The sequence below is a fragment of the Mustela putorius genome, unplaced genomic scaffold (genome assembly GCF_011764305.1).
Source record: "Mustela putorius furo isolate JIRA1106 unplaced genomic scaffold, ASM1176430v1.1 tig00003845_pilon_pilon_pilon, whole genome shotgun sequence".
Taxonomy (NCBI): Eukaryota; Metazoa; Chordata; class Mammalia; order Carnivora; family Mustelidae; genus Mustela; species Mustela putorius.
In genome coordinates, this window is record NW_025421998.1 from 14,031,428 (window position 1) to 14,053,238 (window position 21,811).

Genomic DNA, 21,811 nt, shown 5'->3' on the forward strand with positions numbered 1-21,811 from the left:
TGCTGTGGTTCTCAATTTTCCTATTTTAGATTCCTCTTAATAATGGGGTCACGCAGAATTTGTCCTTTGTCTGGTTTATTTCACTTAGCATGAGTACATTCATGTTGTTGCAAACGTCAGGATTTTCTGCTTTTGAAAGGCTGACCAATATTCTACTGTATTTATACACCACGTTTTTCTCTATCCATTCATGCCTTGATGGACAATTAGTTTGTTTCCATATCTTGATTATTGTGAATAATGCTGCAAGGAACATCAGAGTACAGGTATCTCTTTGAGATACCGGCTTCAGTACTTTGGGGTATATGCTCAGATGTGTGACTTTGGATCATATGGTATTTCTATGTTTAGCTTTTTGAGGAACCTCCATGTTGTTTTCCACAGGAGCTGCCCCAGTTTGCATTCCCAGCATCAGGGTACAAGGCTTTCTGTTTCTCAGCCTTCTCACCAACTTGATAATGGCCGTACTAACCGCTGTGAGCAGGTATCTTATCGTGGTTTCATTCACATTTCCCGGATGATTAGTTATGCTGAGCACCATTCCATATACCTGTTGGCCAATTTATGTCTTCTTTTGAGAAATGTCTCTTGAGGTCTTTTGCCCATTTTTATTTATTTGTTTTTTATTTATTTATTTTTAATTATATATATATATTTTTAAAGATTTATTTATTTATTTATTTGACAGACAGAGATCACAAGTAGGCAAAGAGGCAGATGGAGTGGGGGTGGAAAGCAGGCTCCCTGCCGAGCAGGGAGCCCGATGCGGGGCTCGATTCCAGGACCCTGGGACCATGACCTGAGCTGAAGGCAGAGGCTTTAACCCACTGAGCCACCCAGGCGCCCTCTTTTGCCCATTTTACAATCAGTTTTTCTAAAATAAATTACTGTTGAGTTGAAGGAGTTCCTTCTGTATTTCGAATATTCACCTCATCAGATTTGTGGTTTGCAAATAACGTCTCCCATTCTGTAGTTTGTCTTTTCATTCAGTTGATTGTTCCTTTGCTGGGGATAGTCCCACTCGTCTGTTTTTTGTTTTTGTTGCCTGTGCTTTTGATGTCTTACCCAAGAATTCATTGCCAAGTGCAATATTTAGCTTTCCCCTATGTTTTCTCCTAAGAGTTTTATAGTTTCAGGTTATAAGATTATGTCTTCTATCCATTTTGAGTCGATGTGTGTAGATGATGTGAGGAAAGTGTCCAGTGTCATCCTTTTGTACGTGGATGTCCAGTTTCCCATAACCATTTGTTGAAGAGACCATCCTTTCCTCATTTAGTGTTCTTGGCACCCTTCTCTGAGATCAGGTGACTGCAGATGCATGGACTGACTTCTGGTCTCTCCAGTCTGTTCCACTGCTGGTCCCCCCCTTATCAGTGGGGGATGTGTCCCCCTAGTGGATACCTGAAACTGGAATAATACAGAACTCTATATACACTCTTGTTTCCTGTATGTGCATACCTGTGATAAGGTTTAATTTTTTGAAAAGATTTTATTTGCTTATTTGACAGAGAGATAGAGAAAGAGCACAAGTAGGCAGAGCAGCAGGCAGAGGTAGAGGGAGAAGCAGGCTCTCCAATGAGCAGGGAGCCCAACGCAGGGCTCAATCCCAGGACCGCGGGATCATTGTCCTGAGCGGAAGGCAGACGCTTAATCTACTGAGTCACCCAGGTGCCCTGTATATTTGTTTTCATGCCAGTATCTTGCTGTTTTGATTATTGTAGCTCTATAATATATTTTTAAATCAGGAAGTGTGATGCCTCCAGCTTTTTTCTTACTCAAAATTTGCTTTGGCCACTCAAGGTCTTTTGTGGTTCCAAATGAATTCTAGGTTTGGTTTTTCTACTTCAATAAAGAATGCCATTTTGTATTTTTTTGGGGTTGAATTGAAATTGTAGATCACTTTGAGTAATTAACTTTAACAATATTAATTCTTTTGTTCAATGAACATGAAATGTCGTTCCACTTATTCGTGTCTAATTTCTGTCATCACTATTTTATACATTTCTATGTATAAGTCTCTTAACACTTTAGTTTATTCCTAAGTGTTTTATTGTTTTTGACGCTATTGTAAATGAGACTATTTTCTTAAATTCCTGTTTGGAAATATTGTTTGTGTATAGAAATGCAACTGATTTTTGTATGTGGATTTTTACTGCATCCATTTATTTTAATAGGGGTGTGTGTGTGTGTGTGTGTGTGGTCTTTAGTCTTTCTACGTAGAAGATCATGTCTTCTGTAAACAGAGATAATTTTACTTCTTTCTGATTTGGATATCTTTTATTTATTTATTTTTTCTTACTTAATTATCCTGTCTTGGACTTACAGTACTATGTTGAATAGGAGAAGCAAGAGTGGGCCTTCTTGCCTTGTTTCACACGCTAGAGGCCAAGCTTTTTCATCACTGAGCACAGTGTTACTGTGGGCTTCTTGTCGACAGCTTCTCTAGTGTTGAGGTGACTTCCTTCTGTACTTATTTTGTTGAGAGTTTTTACCATGAAAGGGTGTTGAGTTTTGTAAACTGCTTTTCAGAAGCTATTTCAGTGATCGTGTGATTTTTATCCTCCTGTCTGCTAGTAGGGTGAATCACATGGATTGATTTGCACAATTTGAACCATCCTTGCACCCAGGGATGAGTCTTCCCTAGTCATGGTGTACTTTTAATGTGCTGTTTAAACCAGCTCGCTGGAGTTTTGTTGAGGATTTATCATTCAAGTTCATCAGGGATAATTATTTTTGTTCTCTCACTTAGCTTCTTTAAGAAAATTATTTTGAGTTCTTCATTAAGTAGTTCATGGGTTTCTGCTTCCTCAGCTTTATTAGGCTTCTCTGTGGTGAAGCCTAATTATTATATCTTCTCATTATTCATGATCTTTCTAGCTTAGTGTTGGTGTCTGCACATTTGAAGCCGTTACCCCTTCCTGTTCTTATTGGCTGCCTCGAGGAGGGAACACCTGTCCGAGAGTGTGGCTGGAGATTCGGAGTGTGCTGGCCGATGGGTCTCTGGACCCACCTACTGCTCAGGTCTTCGGACATGCCAGCTGCAGGCATCTGCAGGAGCATGGCCTGCTGTTGCCGTCCCAACGGGTTTTGCATGGTGACTTTTCACATGCAACTTTTCTGAATTTGCCTATCAGGTATTATAGGGGTTTTATTGTTGGTGCTCTTTTTTTTGGGTGTGGAATTTTGGGGACTTTGTACATATATGATCATGTTACCTACAGAGATAATTTTACTTTTTCTTTTCGTTTGGGAGCCCTTTATTTCTTTTCCTAGCCTAATTGATCTGACTAGGACTTCCGGTACTGTGTTGAACAGAAGTGGCAAAAGTGAGCCTTTTCTTGTTTCTAATTTTTGGGAACAACTTACAGGCTTTCACCATCGAGTATGGTGTTAACTCTGGGGTGTTAAATGTGGTCTTTATTGTGTTGAAGAGTTTTCCAGCTGCTCCTGGTTTGAGTGTTTTTGTCATGAAGGTTGTTGAATTTTGTCAAATGCCTTTTCTACATATAATGAGATAATTATGTACTTTTTCTAAACCCTTCATTGTGTTAATGTAATATATTACACTGATCACATCGCATGTGTGGCATCATCCTTGCATCCCAGGAATAAATCCCGCTCGGTCATTGTATATAGTCCTTTTTCTGGATTCCTTTTGCTAGTATTTTGTTGAGGAATTTCGTATTGGGGGGAACTAAGGGAGACTGGTCTGTCGCCTTCTCGTAGGGTCTTAGGCTTTAGTATCAGGAGTGATGTTGATCTCATGCTCTTTAATGTTTTCGAAGAGTTAGAGAATTAATGTTATTATTTAAATGTTTTGTAGAATTCACCACTGAGGCCGTCTGGTCCATGCTTTTCCTTGTTGGAAGGTTTTTTGTTTACTATGTCAATGTCTAGTTATCAACCTCTTCAGATTTTTCTATTTCTTCATTCTGTAGTTGACTGTGTTTCCAGGAAATCAGTTTTTTCACTTAGGTGATGCAGTTTGTTGGTGTACAATCATCTGTAGTATTCTCTTATAGTTATTTTTATTTCGGTAAAATCAGTAGTAATGTCCCTAATTTCATTTCTGTTTTAGTGATTTAGGTCTTCTGTTCTTTTCTGTGAGTTTAGCTGAAAGTTTGTTAATTTTGATCTTTTCAAAGAAGCAGCTTTTATTCCATTGTTTTTTTTCTATTTTGCTCTTCTTCATTTTATTTTTCTCTTTTCTAGTCTTTATTATTTCCTTGCTGTTGCTAGCTTTCGGATGGTGTTCTCTGCATTTTCTCCCCCCTTGGCGCATACTGTTACGTTATTGATTTGAGATTTTTCTTCTTTTATGACAGAGATTTACACGTATACAATTCCCTCTTAGCTCTGTTTTCATTGTATCACATGTTCTACTCTTCCTATTTTTGTTGAAGTATTTCCTAGTTTCCCTTGATTTATTCTTTAATTTGTCAGTTGTTTATGGTGTGTTGCTTAATTTCCACATACTTGTGAATTTTCCTGTTTTATATTTTTGACGTCAGTTTCATTCTGTTGTGATAAGAAAAGATATTTTGAATAATTAATCTAGCATTGTTTAAATTATTTAAGACTTGTTTTGTGGCCTCACACGTGGTCTCTCGGGGAGGATGTTCCGTGCGCACTTGAGAAGGATGTGTGTCCTGCCGCTGCGGAGCGCGGTGTTCGGTGCGTCTGCGGGCATCCGGTCTGCGGGATGGCTCAGGTTCTCTGTTTGCTTCCTGATCTTTTGCCGGCTGTCCTGTCTCCTGCAGGAGGTGACTAGTGAAGTATCCGAGTATTATTACAGAACTAGTTTTCCCCTCAGTTCTGTGAATATCTGCTTCCTATATTTTGGGGCTCTTTATTTGGTGCATGTATGTTTATACTTGCTGTTTTGGTGAATTGACTATTTTAAAAAATATCACGTTTTCATCTCTTGTAACAGTTTAACAAAGTCTGTTTTGTCTTGGTAGCTTGCCCAGCTTTCTTGGTTACTGTGTACACGGAACACCTTTTACCATCCTTCCACTGCCAGTCCTTTTCTGTCTGTAGACTCAAGGTGAGTCTCTTATAAACAGTGTGTATTTGGGTTATTTTTAAAAACCTGTTCTGCCAATCTCTGCCTTTTAATTGGACAACTTAATCCATTCACATTTAAAATAGTTACTGATAAGGAGGAATTTACTACTGCCATTTTGCCTTTGTAAAAAAAATTATTATTTCTTTTTCTTAAAGCATTGTCTCTCTTCTCTTACTGCCTTATTTATGGTTAGCTGACTTTTTGTAATGACATGTTTTGATTCCCTTCAAATATAGACTCTTCTATATATTGTATAGAGATTTTCTTTGTGGATACCAGGGGGATTACAGATAACACCCTAAAGTTACAACAGTCCAATTTTATAATATTTTAAAAAGCTTTTATTTATTTATTTATTTATTTGTCAGTGAGAGAGAGAGCACGCACAAGCAGGCAGAGGCGGAGAGAGCAGCAGGCTCCCTGAGGAGCAACGAGCCCGATGTGGGACTCGGTCCCAGAACCCTGGGATCATGGCCTGAGCCAAAGGCAGTGGCTTAAGCAACTGAGCCACCCAGGCATCCCACGACAGTCCAATTTTAATGATTTGAACACCTCAACTACATACCAAAACTCTACAGTCATTTCTCCTTCAAGTTATTAATATCACAAATTAAATTTTTATACCTTGGCCCAATAATGTACTTTTTTTTAAAAAAAAAATTTTATTTATTTGTCAGAGAGAGAGAGCACACACAATCAGGCAGAGTGGCAGGCAGAGGTAGAGAGAGAAGCAGGCTCCCTAAGGAGCAATGAGCCCAATGTGGAACTCGATCCCAGGACCCTGGGATCATAACCTGAGCCAAAGGCAGACGATTCACTGACTAAGCCACCCAGGTGCCCCCCAGTAATATATATTTATAACATAATTATTTGTATGCATTTGTCTTTTAAGCCCCATTAAAAATAAAAAGTGGAGTTACTACTAAAATTAAAATTTTGGTTTTTGTATTCACCCATATCTTTATATTTATGATGGATCTTTACACCGTCATCCTGCTGTGAGTTATGGTCTAGAATTACGTCGTTTCAATCTGATGGACTCCCTTATACAGCCTGTCCAAGGCAGTAAGTCTGTGTGGCCTGGGAAACAGGGTCCTATCTGCTGAAGGCCAAGACTACCGCTGTCCTGGGGAAGGGGAAGGGCAATGCACATAAAAACGCCAGAAACTTTCCTGCAATCTTGGATACGTCTGTTTCCTGCTGGAGCGTTTTTGGTGTTCAGAGCAGCTACAGAATTAGTTCAGGCAGGTTCAGGCTGTTTTCTTCACTTTTCTGTGGGGAAATGAGAGCTTGGAACTTCCTAGTTTGCCATTTTGCCAAAATACTGGTTTTTAACCTATCAAATTGGCAACAAAAGAAACTGTTAAATTTATAGAACAAGTTTTGGGAAACTGGTACTATCAGTGTTGGAGAGTGTGCTGGGAGAGTAATCTGTGTGTATGAATGTGCGGATACGTGCATGTAGCATTTGCAAGTGTGTGTGTGTGTATGTATGTGTGTATTATATACTATCTGAAAAGACTTAAAATGCTGATGTCATCTGACCTAGAAATTCAACTCCTACAAACGGCCTAAAGAAATAATCATAGATGAATACTGGATGACATCATCACGGATGGGGGTATTTGCTGTCCGCATTTCGTATAATTATGGCTACTGGCAGCAATATTTGTGTCCAACAGTTGGGGCTGGTTAAAACATGATCATCCACCGGGCACAGAATGGCATATACGCACTAAAATTCATGTTGAGGAAGAATATTTCAGTGAACTTACATTTCGTTATTTTTTAGAAATATATTTTAAAATCAATTAAGTTGATTAAAAAAAAATTATCACTCCAGTAGCAATCATTACTGCCTTGAAGCAGGCCATTTAGCAGTTTCCCTTCCCCAAATTTTACCTAACCCTGGTTTCTTGGATTTATTCCCAATTTGGGTCTCACAGCCCTGTGGCTTTACTTAGCAGACTTTACAGAGCTGAGCTTAATGCAGCAATTTCTTTTTTTTTTTTTCTCAAGCATTTTTTATTTTTATTTATATTTATTTATTTTTTTTTTCAGTGTTCCAAGGTTCATTGTTTATGCACCACACCCAGTGCTCCATGCAATCCCTGTCCTCCTTAACACCCACCACCAGGGTCACCCATCCCCCCACCTCCCTCCCCTCGGAAACCCTCCGTTTGTTTCTCAGAGTCCACAGTCTTCTCATGCTTCATCTCCCTCTGATTTTCCCCAACTCACTTATCCTCTCCATCTCCCCATGTCCTCCGTGTTATTCCTTATACTCCACAAGTAAGTGAAACCCCCTAGGAGCCCCGACTCCTGACTACTGCTGAATAACACAACGTAAGGGGGATCCAAGTGCCACACAGTGCTTGGGGCTGAACAGTATTAATTTTATCTACATTTTACAAGAGGGTGACTGGCCAGCGACTCGTGCAAGACAGCACAGCAATAGCACGGTTACCGCCGGCTGCGGAGCAGTGACCACGCCTCGCTCTCCTGGACTAAAGGAAAGGCTTTTCTCAGGGAAATCAAACTCCTTCGGTAGGGAGTGTCGACTTCACCCGGTCCCGCCGCGGATCCGTGGCCCCGGGGCAGGTTTTCGGCCGGTTTGGCCCCGTGGCTCCTCTCCCGGAGTCCTGGCCTGCGGGCACCTGGGCAGGTGGGCCGGCGGGCGGGTCCGGGCAGCAGCCCGCCGCGGCCGCCCCCGCTCCCAGGGCCAACGCTGCCCGGCCTGCGCCCCGCCTCCCCTCACTTCGGCCGCTCGGGGCAACGCCGGTTCTTCTCCGCGCCCCAGCCGCCCCGGGCCCCTCCCCGGGCGCCCCCAAGTCCGCGTCCCCGCCCCGCCGGCCCGGGTCCCTCCCCGAGCAAGGCCCCCGCCCCGCGCCCCCGCCGCCCGTAGCGGCCCGGGCGGGTGGCCGTGGCCGGCGCGAGGCCCCTCCCCGGCGGAGGCGCTCGGCGCGGAGGAAGCGGAGGCGGCGGTAGCGCCGAGACCTCGCCGCGCTGATGGCGTCGCCCGGGTGAGTGCGGCTCTCGGGCCGCGCCGGAGAGGGGGCTGCGGGCCGCGCGGCGGGGGCCTTCGGATGCAGGTGCGGCCGCCGTCCCCCGACCCCCGCCGCAGGCCCCCGTCCGGACCCCCGCCCGCCGGGCCCCGCGGCCCTCCCGCCGACCTTGGGCGGGCGCGGCCGGGCGGGGGGCGCGGGGGGCGCGGGCCGAGGCGTCGGGGCCGGGGCCGGGGGCGGGGAGCGCGGGCGCGACCCGGGGGCCTGGGAGCCGCTGGGCCGCGAGCGCCCGGTGCCCGGCCGGCGCCCCCGCCCTGCACTGCGCAGCTGTTTTCCACTTGCTCGCAGGGGAGCGGACCCTGGGCTCTCCCCCGGGGGCACAGCCCGAGGGTCCCCGAAGGTCTCGCGCGAGGGCAGGGGGAGGCCGCGCGCCCACCAGGCCGGGGCTGCGGGTCGGGACACGGGCCGGCCCGGCCGCGGGCCGCTAGGGGGGCAGCCCCGGTCTGACATCACCGTCTTCCACAGCCTCGGCCTGGGCGCTAAAATGTGCTTTCTTCAGGAAAACATGCTGACACGCGCCGAGCTTGTCACTTTTGAAAAAATCCTTTCTTGCAAAATAAAACCTCAGCCATTAATTATAATTAGTTTTTGCTTCCATAATCTAACTAGTCATGCGAGCTGGAAACACAGAGGAGGGAAATGCGTCTCAAGGTCATTGCTTCAGCCGGTGAGATTCTTGTGGCACCACTGCCTGTCCGGAGGGTCTCGCAGGTGGTGGCTGTGGGAGCAGGCCCTCTGGGGTGGAGAGGGCCGCAGCCAGGCCTCTGGCTGGGGAGACTCGGCTGGGCCCCCCCCCCATCCCCCCACCCCCCAGCTGGCGCTGCCTACGGCCTTCATGACCCCAGCCAAGTCATGGGCATTCCCACCTGCCTGCAGGCTTTCCAGTCTGGGGAGCTCTGGTCACTAAGTACCCAGTACTTTGAGCTCATAAATAGAATAAACACCTGGCCCATCCCTCAGAAGGCTAGACTGACTGAACAGGAGTTCAAGGTCCCACCCTGTCCCTGCCCCTCTTGTCAGGAAAGGGGGAGGGGGGTGGCCCTGCAGCCGCCAGATGTCTGAGCCCGTGTGGGGCTGCCCTGAGGCCTGTCCAATGTGATGGTGCCTTTTGTCCAGACACACGACTTAGTAGACCTGGCTCAGAGGTGGCCTTATGGTGGGCTGCTATGAGCCCGCAGGCCTACGCCGCGTCCCCGTAATAGGTGGCATCCGTGGCAATTTGGTATCGTTCTGTTGTGAGTGACCCCATGTGTCTGCAGGTGGTGGTCAGCTGTGACGCTGTGATGCGTGCTCACAGGAAAGCTGAGGTCACAGAACTTTCAGTGTCCTCTGCTCTGTTTTACAGAGAGAACTGTGCACTGTGGCATATGACCAAGGCACGTATGCATTTGGGGACAGTCCATAGGTCCACGTGTAACCCTGACCTGTCTACACTGCAGGTTTCACCGGTAGGGCAGAGTCCAGCCAGGAAGACCCAACTTCCTGCGACTTTCTGGCCTGTCTCCGATGACCCGCAGATGCTTGGCCTCCCGGACTTGCACTGCGGGAGCAAGGCTGAGCTTCGGGGCGGGGATCGGGTGGGTTCTGTGATTTCTGCGGGGCCGGAGGAGCACGGAGGAGCCTCTAACTCTGGTTTTCTTTCCCCTGTGAATCACTGTGGGGGAGCTGGGACAGGGGAGGCCCTGACTGATTATGCTGGCCATTAGGCACACGGGCCTGGTAAGGAGCAAGGCCTCAAAGGGAAAGATACGGTGCAGGTGACCCACAGTCCAGTGGAGTTTGGGGCTACATAGAGACAAGGCTGCTGGGCCAGACTGTGGACCTGGCCCGCTGTGTGGGCTCCCTGCCCGCCACTCCTGGAGGGGTAGTCCCTATGAGAGCAGCCTGGAGGGGCAGGAGAGACAGAGCTGGGGGACCTGCTTTTGTCAGCCACGTCCTGTGAGTCTCCAGGCTTGTCTCCTGTGCTCTGTGCCTCCATGTTAGGGCTGCGCGGCTTCTGCGGCACGTGTGTGCTCATCCCAGCCCCTGTTCCCTGCCCCATGGCTTTTCCATGGCTTGAAATGTTGTTTGAGTCAGAGGTTCTTAACCCTGAGGGCCATGGCTCACTAGTGGGCTTCTGGTGTTCCTATGTCCCCTGAAATGGTGCACGGTATAGGGGGTTGGCGTGTGTGTTGCTGGGATCGGATCCGCAGCCCATCTGGAGGGGCTCAACCTCAGCGTCCTCACCGCCTCCATCCACACCCTCCTGGAGTATGGGTCGCAAGCCTGGAGTACCTGGGCTCAATAAGTACATTTTTCAGATCGTTTTTTAAGATTTATTTATTTATTTATTTGAGAGAGAGAGAGTGCGTGCGCGCGTGCGCGCACGTGTGTGCCCATGAACTGGGGGGGGGGTGCAGCAGAGGGACAGGGATGAGCAGGCCCCCTGCCCAGCAGGGAACCTGAACGAGGACTCGACCCCGGACACTGGGATCCTGACCTGAGCCGAAGGCGGACACCTGACTGACCAGCTGAGCCACCCAGGTGCCCCCATTTTTCAGATTGTTAATGGTAGGTAATTTAAAAAACAAAAAACCGTAAAACAAAATAAAAACCAAATGTAATCTGATTTCCCACAGATCCCACTTCTGCAGTCGTGGTATATTTCTAGTTGGGCTGTACTCTGACAGAGGGAGCCTTCCAGACACAGCTGGGGTGTCCCCCCCCACCGCCCGTCTCAGCCAGGCAAGCAGTCTGACATTTTCCTTTGCATTTACAGGTTCTGTTTGTTCTTTGCTCTGTCCCGCACCCCAGTTTTTTTCTTTGTTCTGGTCAGATAGACATCGTGAGGTTTGCCATCCGCACAACGTTGTTCGGGTTTTACTGGAATGCTGTCATGCAGCTCCTCAGCTTGCTTGCTTCATGCGGTGGGGCGGTTTCCGTTCTCCCCGTGGCAGAACGAGGACCAGCTCTCCCTAACTTTTGACATTTATGGACTATTGTGTAGCACGGCCCCATTACGTAGCCACAGCGTTTCTAGTTTTCTCTGTGAGATAATGCAGCACATTGCGCTCTCCCTTTGGACGTGCGCAAGAATTGGATGTTGGGGCTAGGGGCCTGTCTCTTTTAGTTGATCCTACTGAAGTGTCCTCACGGGGGGTTAGGGGGGTGTCGCACTGCCTCCCCCCCACCAGACTTGAAGGGGTCTCTGTGCCTCCCAACACCCGACGTTAGACTTGAAAAGACTCGCTCGTCTGATGGAATTATTGAGGTAAGAACTAGGAATCCTCACTCCCCTCATCTTTAAAGATGGGCACTTCCTGCCTGACCTCTTGTGTTCCCTCAGCCAAGTCTGTCCTAGGGTCTTTGATCCCGTGGTTGCCGTCAGGGCCTCACCATTGCCATCCCCTCAGGTTTTTGTTTCTGGAAGGAACCCAGTGAGGCCTGCCCTCCAACAAGCCGGGGCTGCCCCCGCCATGCACCAGACATTTACGAGTACTGAGGACCGTCTTTTTTTTTTTTTTTTTTTTTTAAAGATTTTGTTTATTTATTTGACAGAGAGAGAGATCACAAGCAGGCAGAGGGACAGGCAGAGAGAGAGGAAGGGAAGCAGGCTTCCCGCTGAGCAGAGAGCCTGATGCGGGGCTCGATCCCAGGACCTTGAGATCATGACCTGAGCCGAAGGCAGAGGCTTTAACCCACTGAGCCACCCAGGCGACCCCCGAGGACCGTCTTAACCGTGTTTGACCTTCCTGCCCATGAGGACGCTCTCCTGACCCTGTCATTTGGTGGCGAAGGAAGGGATCTTGGCCTTTGCCTCCTGGGAAGGGATAGGCTCTCCTGCCAGAGCCTGGCCTGGTCCGAGTGGGCTCCTCACACTGGCTGGAGGCCCAGAGGACGGGAGGGGATGGGTGGGGTGGAGACGCTGGGGTTCTCAGACCAGGGAACCACCCCATCAGCCATGACTGCAGTTGTGTTAAATGTGGTTACTGAGACAGAAATCTTGGTTCTCTGTGTGTGCTGTCATGTGTCCAGGGCGCGCTCCGAGTGGAGCCCACATCAGGACGAGCTCACACGGTTTGCTGGAGGAGGAAGCTGGATTCTCAGGTTGTCTGAGGCTCCGATTAGTGTTTCACAGGGACGCCTGGAGATGGAGCATCGCGGGGCTCCCACCTGGGGTTCCAGACCTGCTTGCCTGGTTCACTGGGCTCAGGATCTCCGCGTTGTGACGTTTTGTGAAATTGTTAGTTGCCGTATTTATTTTTATTTCTTAAAAGGTTGTATTTATTTATTTGAGACATTGAGTGAGAGAGAGAGGGAGCACGAGCAGGCAGAGAGAGAGAGGGGGAAGCAGGCTCGCCGTGGAGCGGAGAGGCCGGTGCAGGGCTTGATCCCAGGACCCTGAGATCGTGACCTGAGCTGAAGGCAGAGGCTTAACCTACTGAGCCACCTAGGTGTCCCCAGTTGCCTATTTTTAAAAACGAGTTATATGCACATGGTACAGATTTCAAAAGGCAGAAAAGGGACTTAGGTGGAGATGCGGGCCGGTCACAGTCTGGGCACGGCAGGGCGCTGTGTCTCCTCATTTGTTTTAAGCCCAGGAAGTGTTTTGGAGAGGCCTTTTCTTGGCGTTTTCTCATGGATTTGTAGTTCCTTGTATGTGGAAGAAATGAGCCCTTGTCATTTGTGTTATGAATACTTTTCCTCAGCCTTGCGCTTGCCTTGTGATTCTGAAGCCTTCCTGACTCTGAGTTTTAGGCTTTGACAGCTCCTTTCAGGGCATGTTTCCTTTTCCAGTCTGCACTATAAGCCCAGTCGGTACTCATTTTGGAGAAGCGAGTGGCCAGGATCTGCCTTTATTTTCCAGGTTCTTTTTTTTTTTTTTTAAGGATTTTATTTATTTATTTGAGATAGAGAGTGTACAAGTGCAGGGGGGTGGGTGGCAGGCAGAGGGAGAGGGAGAAGCAGGCTCCCCTCTGAGCAGGGAGCCCGATGTGGACTCCATCTGAGGAGACTGAGACCATGACCTGAGCCGAAGGCAGACGCTTCACTGACGGAGGCCCCCAGACGACCCCGTTTTCCCAGGTTCTTATGCCTGAATGACCCTAGACACTGAGCCCCTGGGCTGGAGACGAGGTTCCTGGCTGACAGGGGAGCATGTCTGACTGTGACAGAGCTTCATCTCGTGAGCCAGGCCCACAGCCTTGATTTCTGGCCACCTGTCCTGTGTTCTCTTCTCCACAGGCTTTGTCCTCTTTCTGTTCTGTTTCAGTATTTTCCTGATTGTTGTTATACACATATTTCTCCACAGAGTCATCTTACCTGTTTTTCAGCGTGGATGCATCTGTAAGAGCCTTCCCCGGCCTCTCTAACCTTCTGCTAGTCTACGGGGTGGCAGCAGGGTTTTGATAGTTTTATTTGCAAATAGACCTGGAAAACCACCTGCCATAATGAGGAGAATTTGGGGAGCCGGGGACACACAAGTAGTCCCTTTACGTCGGCTCCCAGCCCAGCCGCGCCAGCCGCGGGGTCGCCCGCCTGCAACCTTCCTACCTCTCGCTTTCTCACACCTGCCCGCGGCTTCCACACCACGCTGTGTGGGTGCCTCAGGGCTGCCACCCTTCACCCCGGCCCCCCAGGCTGCCATCCCCTGGGGCTGACCCTGCCACCTTCGCTGTCCCAGTGCCAGACAAGCCTGTCATCTGCACTCAGCTCACCCTCAGAGCGGAAGTGAGTCTTGCCTGAGGCCGGGAAGGCTCCATCTTACCCGTCCTGTCTGCTGCCTGGGCCCTGCCTCCCACCAGTGTGGACCCTTGGCCCCCAGCTGTGCCCGTGCTCTCCAGTGGTGTCCCCTGCTCCGGGAGCCCCCCACCTCATACCCGCAGCAGTCCGTTCCCCTGCGCCCCGGCCCAGGCTCTGGTTAAAACTTGGGTGGTGGTGTGCTTCTCGGAGCTCTCCTGGACTCCTAGGGAGTTTCCTAGCAGGGAGTAACGTGCACGTAAAACCGCGAACACTGGCTGCCTTGTATGAACCCGCTTCCCCTGCTCATCATTCCAAACGCTTACGGTGACCCAAGGAGGTGTGCGGGGTGGGGTGGGGAGGGTGGGGGGTGGGGACAGCCAGCCTTGGCCCAGAGATCGTCTGGGTGTGCTCCACGGGTGTGACCAGCTCTAGTGGAGGCTCCCGGAGATCAGGCAGAGTTTTAGGCCGCCTCCCCTTGCTCAGTGGCCCACACAGTGGGAGCCCATGCCCACACAGTGGGCACATGCCATTCCTGTCCTGGGAAGACGCTCAGCTTGCCGTGCTGGGCTGAGGTTGCCCCGGGCCCACAGCGGAGACAGCAGTGTCTGATGCCAGGGGCTGTCCTGGGGGATGTGTGTCTTTCTCAAGGTGCAGGCTCCCCTGTGCTGCGGTGGGGTTCCACTGCAGAAGAGCAGGAGGGCAGCAGGAGGCGCTCTGGCCAGTGATCTCCCTGCATGCTCCAGCACGTGTGTGGGGGCGACACTGCCAGGCTGCAGAGTCCTTGTGTCCTACCTGTGCTGTATCATCTGACCTTCTCTTGTGTCCGCCACCGCTGCCCCGGTGCCTTGTGGGGCAGCCTTGTCGCCGACATGTTTTCTCAGCCAGGCCTGCCACTGTGAAGTCACCCTGCCGCCGCCGTGGGACAGCCTCTAGTTTGGGCTTGGCTGTTGTTCCCGGTTGACTCCTGTCCCCTCCCAAACGAATGTTGAAGTCCTAACCCCGGTACCTGTGAATGTGACCATTTCTGGAAGTAGGCCCTTTGCAGATGTGATGAGGTAAAATGAGGCCAAACTGGGTTGGGTGGGCCCTCCCCTTCCCCAGTGCCCGGTGTCCATACCAGAAGCAGAGAAGAGACGCAGACAGAGGCAGGGGCGAATCCCCCTGCCTGGAGCCCACGCGCCGTGTCCGTGGCTGGAGATGCGGCTGGACGGTGTGAGGACCCCCTCAGTTCCGGGTACTGGGAGTCGCAGATGTGGGCCAGTGGTGCCTCCCGGAGCCTCTGAGAGCCAGTGTGCTCCTGCCTCTCTGCTGGCTTCTGGTGGCTGCCGGAGATCCTGGGCGATCCTGGGACTGGAGAGGCCGTGACTCTGCTGTCCTGTGTTTTTCTCCCTGCACATCTGCCCACACTTGCCTCTGCCCGTGATACCAGCAGTTGGATCAGGGGCCCAGCCTGCCCACCATCATCTGATCTTAATTTAACTAATCACATCTACAAAGACCCTATTTCCAAACGAGACTGTGTTCGCTGTACTGGGGTTAGGACTTGGACATATCTTTTCAGGGGTCACGTTTCAACCCGCAGCACACACCAGGCCGGTTTAAAAAGGTCAGTACCGTCTGGTAGGCTTTCTGGGCAGAGCACTTGGCTGCAGGCCTTGTTTTGTTTCGGGGTGGTAATGGGACGGGGGTCCCGCCAGTGCTGAAGGAGGGGTCCCCAGGCTCTCTCGTCGGCTGGCATAGGCACGGGGCAGGAGGGTAAGTGGTGGGTCTTTGAAGCTGTCGGCATCAAACAGCAAACATCCGGTCAGACCTTTTATTACTCAGAGCAATTCCTCGTCTGTCCCCGGCTGCATGACGGTCAGGGCCAGTGCCCTGTTTGTCCTGCATCCTCCTGTCTGGGGTGGTTTTCTCTGTGTCCTCAGCACCAGCTGCTGAAGGAGCTAGGTCTGTCGCCAGGCATCAGCCCCGCTCACGAGGGTCGGATGGTTTGTTCTGGTCCGGCGGCCCTGAGCTCTGCGGGGGCCGGTGTCTCTGTGGTCCAAGTCCGGAACATCGAGGTCCCTGGAATCGGAATCCCCAGGTGTAGGTGGAAAAGTCCCGCAGGCCGACCTGCTGGGCGAACGGATGAGGACAGGATGCCCGGCCACGCACCCTGGGAGACATGGCCAGTGAGGCCGCCAAGTTGCCCGGGCCCCCCTTGCCCCTGCAGACCCGAAGGGAGCCTTCGAAGGGTGCAGGCCGTAACGTGCGCTCACTGACTTAGTGAGGAAGAGCCGTTAGAAGCTCGGGGCACTTGGGGCTGTGGGCAGGTCACCCCTTGTCCGTGCGCGGAGACCCCCAGGTCTGGTCAGCATCATGGTGGGTCTCTGTGACCCCAGAGTCTGGCAGGACTGAGCTGGGCTCCATGTCTGGCTCCGCACCGTGCTCGCATCGCATGAGAAGACTGACCCCTCCACAGGGCTCCCTTCAGCCTAGGGGATGGAGGGCCTTAGGGAAGCCGGAGGCTAGAGTCAGTGGCCAGAAGGAGTGACAGCAACGTGACTGGACAAGATGGGGAGAGGATTGATTAACATTGTGAGTCATTTTCAAAATGGCAAAGGCATTTTCTTGCTACTTTTCTGTATTTTGTATTTGTCTTATTTGGGGATCAGAAAAGATACTAATGATAGTAGTGGTTCTGCAGGCCTGCTTTGCGGAAAGTCCCCGGGGCTGCGTCTGGGGCTCCGGCGATTGATCGCACTTGGCCCCCCCAGGCTTGGCTGCAGGCTGGGAGCTGGGCTGGGAGCTGGTGGACAGTCTGATTGTCAGGAGTTTTGTGATTACTGGCTACAAGTGCAAGTCCCCTAAAATCTCTCCGAATCTTAGAAGTAACGGGCCTGGAGGGAACCAGAAGACTCACGTGTGGGTCTGGCAGGGCGGTGTCGGACAAAGACTGTTTGGGTTTCACCTTCATCTGCTCAGGGCGCCATCAACAGGCCCGCCGGCCAGTTGTCACTTCAGTGACAGGAGGTGGTTTCCCACTGTTCTGGAGCCTGGATACCCCCATGGCTGTGTGGGCAGCTTTGGGTTCTCCTGAGGCCTCTGTCAGTCCTGTAGGACCCCCTCCCACTGACTCCCACCCCCACTATACATGCTGCCGTGCTGTGGCTGCCGGCGACAGATGGGGGTGGGGGTCCCGTGAGCAGCTCCAGCCTAGCATTCCAGTGGCAAGAGTCTGGGTCACCACCTGCCTGTGGGGCCAACTGGCTGTAAATCACAGGTTCCCGTGACCCCTCCTTGGGTTCCATGAATTTGCTGGCGTGACCCACAGAACTCAGGGAAATATTTTCATTACCAGATGACCCTTCTAACAGGATGTGGCTTGGGAATGGCCCAAGGGGAGCTGTGCATGGGGCCAGTCTGTCGGAAGGGGCAGGGGGCCTCCGAGCCCTCTCAGAGCCCGCTACTCACCGGCTCTCGCGTGCTCCGACCGGAAGCTTCAGAGGCCTGTCCCCCTGGGATCTGATGGGGGCTTCGTGACACGGGCATGCTTTCTTGACTCATTGGCCACCAGTGACTGGTGATTGATGCCCGGACATGGGGGGAGGTGGGACTGAAAATGCCAAGCGCACAGTTGGCTCCCCGGGCAGTGTGCCCCGTCCTTCGGTACTTGCACAACTCACGTTTAAGAGCTGTGTGCCAGAAAGGGGGATGAGGGCCCGATGTCACAGGCCCCCTCTCCAGATCCGAGATATCGGGGGCCAGGGTTTCCACACTGGGGTCTGGGCACAGTTCCGGCCGTGCGAGTGTAGCAGGTGGAGTCATCATCAAGCAGACAGCACAGGACAAAGCTGGGCCTCTGCTGTCCACTGCCAGGCTGGGCCCTGCCCGGGGCTCACAGCTCAGGGACGCGATTATGCCTGGCCTTTGCTGCTGCCGGGCAGAATTCTGTGTGCATGTCGATGAGCTCGCGCAAGTTCAGCCCGTCCCTGTGACACTGTCACCTGCGTGCTCTCCTGCGTGGGAAACAGTGGGTTGGGTTTCAGCTCCCGTCCAGGGAGCCCATGTGCTGGGGTGTGGGTGGCTAGTGATGTGTGTGCGGCTGCCAGGCCGGGCAGCTTCTGCTCTGGGGCTAGTTTTAACCTTTTGTCCTGTTGTCTCTTTTTAAGGGTTTTTTTCTTACTACAAAAGCGATGAGTATTTCTCATTTTTTAATCAGCGTCAGGGTCTGAGTGCTGCTTAGTGTTGTGCACTGGACAGGGGCTGAAAGCCCGAGCACAGGGACCGCGGCAGGCGGAGGACGAGGCACCCAGAGAACATGCTGGAAGAGCCAGCGGGGGTTCTGGGGTTTCCCCCCAGGAGGGTGGATTTCTTATGTTTTGCTGCAGAATTAAAGGGGAGCTGGGTCGCTGTGTCCATGTGGGTCCTTGCATGAGGTTCGGAGTCTGCGCGGTGCAAGAGGCCGTGGAGAACCTGGTGTTCTCGGGGCACCTGCATGTTTCTCTCTGACCCAGACCCTGCTCCCTGCATCCTTCTTGTTGCTCTTTGGGTCTTAATCAGTCAACGCTTCCTTCTGCATGAAGAAACGCAAATAGGATAGAATAAGCGCATGTGCCTGCCGCCCACTGTTACACTTCTACAATTTTTATGAAAATAATTGGCACCTAGAGCTGAATTATAAAAACAACAGGCTTCCTATGCAGAGTGCATCTTGCTGGTGCTGTCACTCACAGTCTCACTTCCCGTCCCCCACCTCGCAGTGTTTGTGTTTCTGTGGTGCACGCTCGTGCGTCACGATTCTCTAAACCAGTAGAGGGTATGTGTGCGCATGAGTGGCCCACACCTATCCGTGTCCTCCTGCCCCGACGGCGGCGCCCATAGCACCTGTGCCTCAGTTCTATCCCTGGACCCCCCTTGCGTTGGGGGACCCAGTGTGGGCTTGGGGACGGCAGCATCCTCATACGCGGAGTCCGGAGCATCTCCCCCATCCTTGGCTGCTCCTTGGTGACATTTGTCCTTGGGGATCATGTGTAACTTTCCATGTTGGATTTGCCCCCGTGGTCAGAGCAGGGCCGGGGGACGCTGTGTCCACTCTCCAGGCGGGGCAGCTGGGTCATACAGTGGCCGTCTGCGTCACCCGTCCCTGATGCGGCTCCCCAAGGGCCTGCGTTACCATTGCTAGGGCTCTTCTCCCAGCACCAGAGGAGCTTCCACGAGGGGCCGTGTTGGAACTGGGCAGCACCTTGCTTCCGGTCCACACGGTCTTCTCAGAGTTGGCGTTTGTTGGCGTTTCTGGCTTGAGCCAACCTCCACTGAGGTTGGAAGGGTTGCAGAATGACGCAGTCCTACGGCGGCGCTGCCACACGTCACATGGTCATAAGCCCCCTGCCCCCAGCTTGCCTATTTATCACCCGTGTGGACTCCCTTGTTCCTGTCTCTTGGCGGGTTCTCACTAACTGCTGTATTTATTGTGTCTGACCCGATGGCCCTGGACTTGCCAGCTCCTGTGTTCCTAGGCATGCCCTAGCTTTTTTTTTGGAGCACTTCCTTCTTTTCTTTATTTTTCTTTAAAGATTTTATTTATTTATTTGACAGAGAAGGAAAGATCACAAGTAGGCAGAGAGGCAGAGGGAGAGGGAGAAGCAGGCTCCCCGCTGAGCAGAGAGCCCAATGCTGGGCTTGATCCCAGGACCCTGAGATCATGACCTGAGCCAAAGGCAGAAGCTTTACTTGCTGAGCCCCCAGGCGCCCCGAGCACTTCCTTCTGTTCTAAAATCAGATGCTCAGACCCCTCTTACTCTCTCCCTGCCCCAGATCTGGCACCTGCCATTTCTCCAAGGAGACCTGGTGTCTCTTAGTGTGCAAGGGGTTAAAGGGCACTTGGTGTGCTCATCGCTCCTCTGTAGTGTCTTTGGTTTTTGGCCCATTCAGTGGGCGGAGCTGGAAGGCATGCGTGTAGACGCCAGTATGCACACTCATGGGCTTGTACACTAGCACGTGTGTGGAATTCGTGTGTTCACGCTGCGCCTCTGGTTCCAGCTTGGCCCTGGGAGTCCCCTCTTACTTCTTTCCATATTTGTTTTGCTCTTTTTAAAGATTTTAAAAGATTTTATTTATTTATTTGACAGAGAGACAGAAAGAGCGCAAGCAGTGGAGGGGAGTGGGAGAGGGAGAAGCAGGCTTCCCGTTCAGCAGGGAGCCCTATGCTGCAGGACTCTCTCCCAGGACCCTGGGATCGTGACTTGAGCTAAAGTCCGATGCTTCACCGCGTGAGCCCCTGGGTGCCCCACCTTCTCCCACATTCGTAGGTCCTTCTTCAACAGTGATGTGTGGCTCCTGATAAAATCAACACGTTTACTCATTCCTATAATAAACCTAAAATAGTTTATTCTTAAATGGACTACATTTACCAAATCTGCTTAAAAGAATTCAGGATCGCCCCTCCCTGCCCACACTATTAACTTTTGATGAGCCGTCCTTTTAGATCTCCTTAAAAACCTATAGACAAATACATAAATACACGCAATTTCATTAAAACGTCATCATACTGTACATTTTCTCACTGTAAATACTCATGTACTTCTTCCCACTCATATACATGCCATTAACAGCATTCCATAACGTCATCCAGCATCTTTCTGTCCACAAAATGAATCGATATGCTGTTTTCTAATGGCTGCAGGCCGAGACTCTGCCGTACTTCTCCGTAATTGGGCTTTGATTTTAAAAGGCACCCAGTTTTTCGCTATTATGTGTAAAGCTGACATCAACACCTTTGTAACTAAATCTTAATTATTTCCTTAGGGTAGAAGTGGAATTACTGGTCAAAGGGTATGTATATTTTTATATCTCTTTGAATGGCGAGTTGTGCCCAGGCCTGCAGGGGTGGCGGGTGCCGGTCTGTCCAGATTGGCGCTTCTCAGTGGCGGCTGCACATAGGAATGCTCGGGGTGCTCCTCGGAGCCGTTTTTTATGCCCAGGCCTGCCCCCCCCCCCCGCTGGTGTGGTTTCGGTGGTCTGGGGTGTAGCCAGGATTTGTAGTTTTTAAAGCTCTCCAAGAGATTCTGATATGCAGCTAACTTAATAGGTAGATTCAACTTGTAGCATTACTTCATTATTTTAATTACAACTTTCTTTTGCAATTGTTTCAGACGTGCAGATTTGGGAGAAGTGGCCCCAGAAATAAAAGCATCTGAGAGACGAACAGCAGTGGCCATCGCAGGTAGCGTGGGGCTGCCGCCCATCCTGCAGCTCTAGGGCGGGTTCTGGGTTCTGGAACGCCCGGGGTAGGGGAGCACACGCCACAGACATACAGGACTGAAGGCTGTGGTTTTTCCTAAGAGGATTCATTTCACACCGGTGATTATCCCACAGTTTACCAGGGACATATCGTCCCAATCCGAGCACGTCACAACTGCCACCTCGGGTCTGGCTTAGGGTGACTGTCTAGTTTCTGACCTGGGCACTCCTGAGTGTTGGCTTGGGACAAAGGCTGTGAACTGGGCCTGTCCCGGGCAGGCTGGGGCGTGTGCTCTTCCTGCCTGTGGTTCGTGGGGGCTCAGTGTCCGTGCACCTGGGGGCCGGGTCTGTGGCTGCTCCTCATGACTTCAGCTTTAACGTGTTCTGGGCACACTTCACACATCTTTCCTCTTAGAAACTCGTTTTGGATTTATCATTAATTCGGCACTTTGGAAAATAAGTAAGTCCTATTGGATTTAATAGTGTCTTGCAAAACACAGTCTACAAAAATAGGCAAAGGTGTTTGGATTAACCAAATTTTGTTTTATTTTATTCACTTAAACAAATATTTACTGAACAGTTAATAAGCAGGCGTTGTAGTAGGTGCTATGAGTATAGTAAACAATGGTGAGCAAAGTGGCCCCGATGCCTCATCTTCCTGGAACTTAACGTTCTAGAATGTGGGCGCTGGGGGGATTAATGGCTAGGGCAAGCCTCACAGCAAAATTGGGGTCCAGTG

The 21,811-nt window shown here is 51.1% G+C and overlaps 1 protein-coding gene across 5 annotated transcripts in view; it reads left to right on the plus strand.

Annotated features, from left to right (window-relative positions):
* Positions 1-21,811, plus strand: part of LOC101688693 (up-regulator of cell proliferation) — a 57,339-nt gene that overhangs the window by 23,163 nt on the left and 12,365 nt on the right. Inside the window, exons 1-3 of one of the 5 annotated variants that reach the window (XM_045089631.1) lie at positions 7,497-8,091; positions 20,638-20,664; positions 20,985-21,055. In XM_045089631.1, coding sequence (XP_044945566.1) covers positions 8,078-8,091; positions 20,638-20,664; positions 20,985-21,055 — 112 coding nt within the window. In that variant the 5' untranslated portion in view covers positions 7,497-8,077. Of the gene's footprint in view, positions 1-7,490; positions 8,092-10,793; positions 10,858-20,637; positions 20,665-20,984; positions 21,056-21,811 lie in introns of those variants that run through there. The other 4 variants (XM_045089633.1, XM_045089634.1, XM_045089630.1 and 1 more) reach the window with 4 other exon arrangements.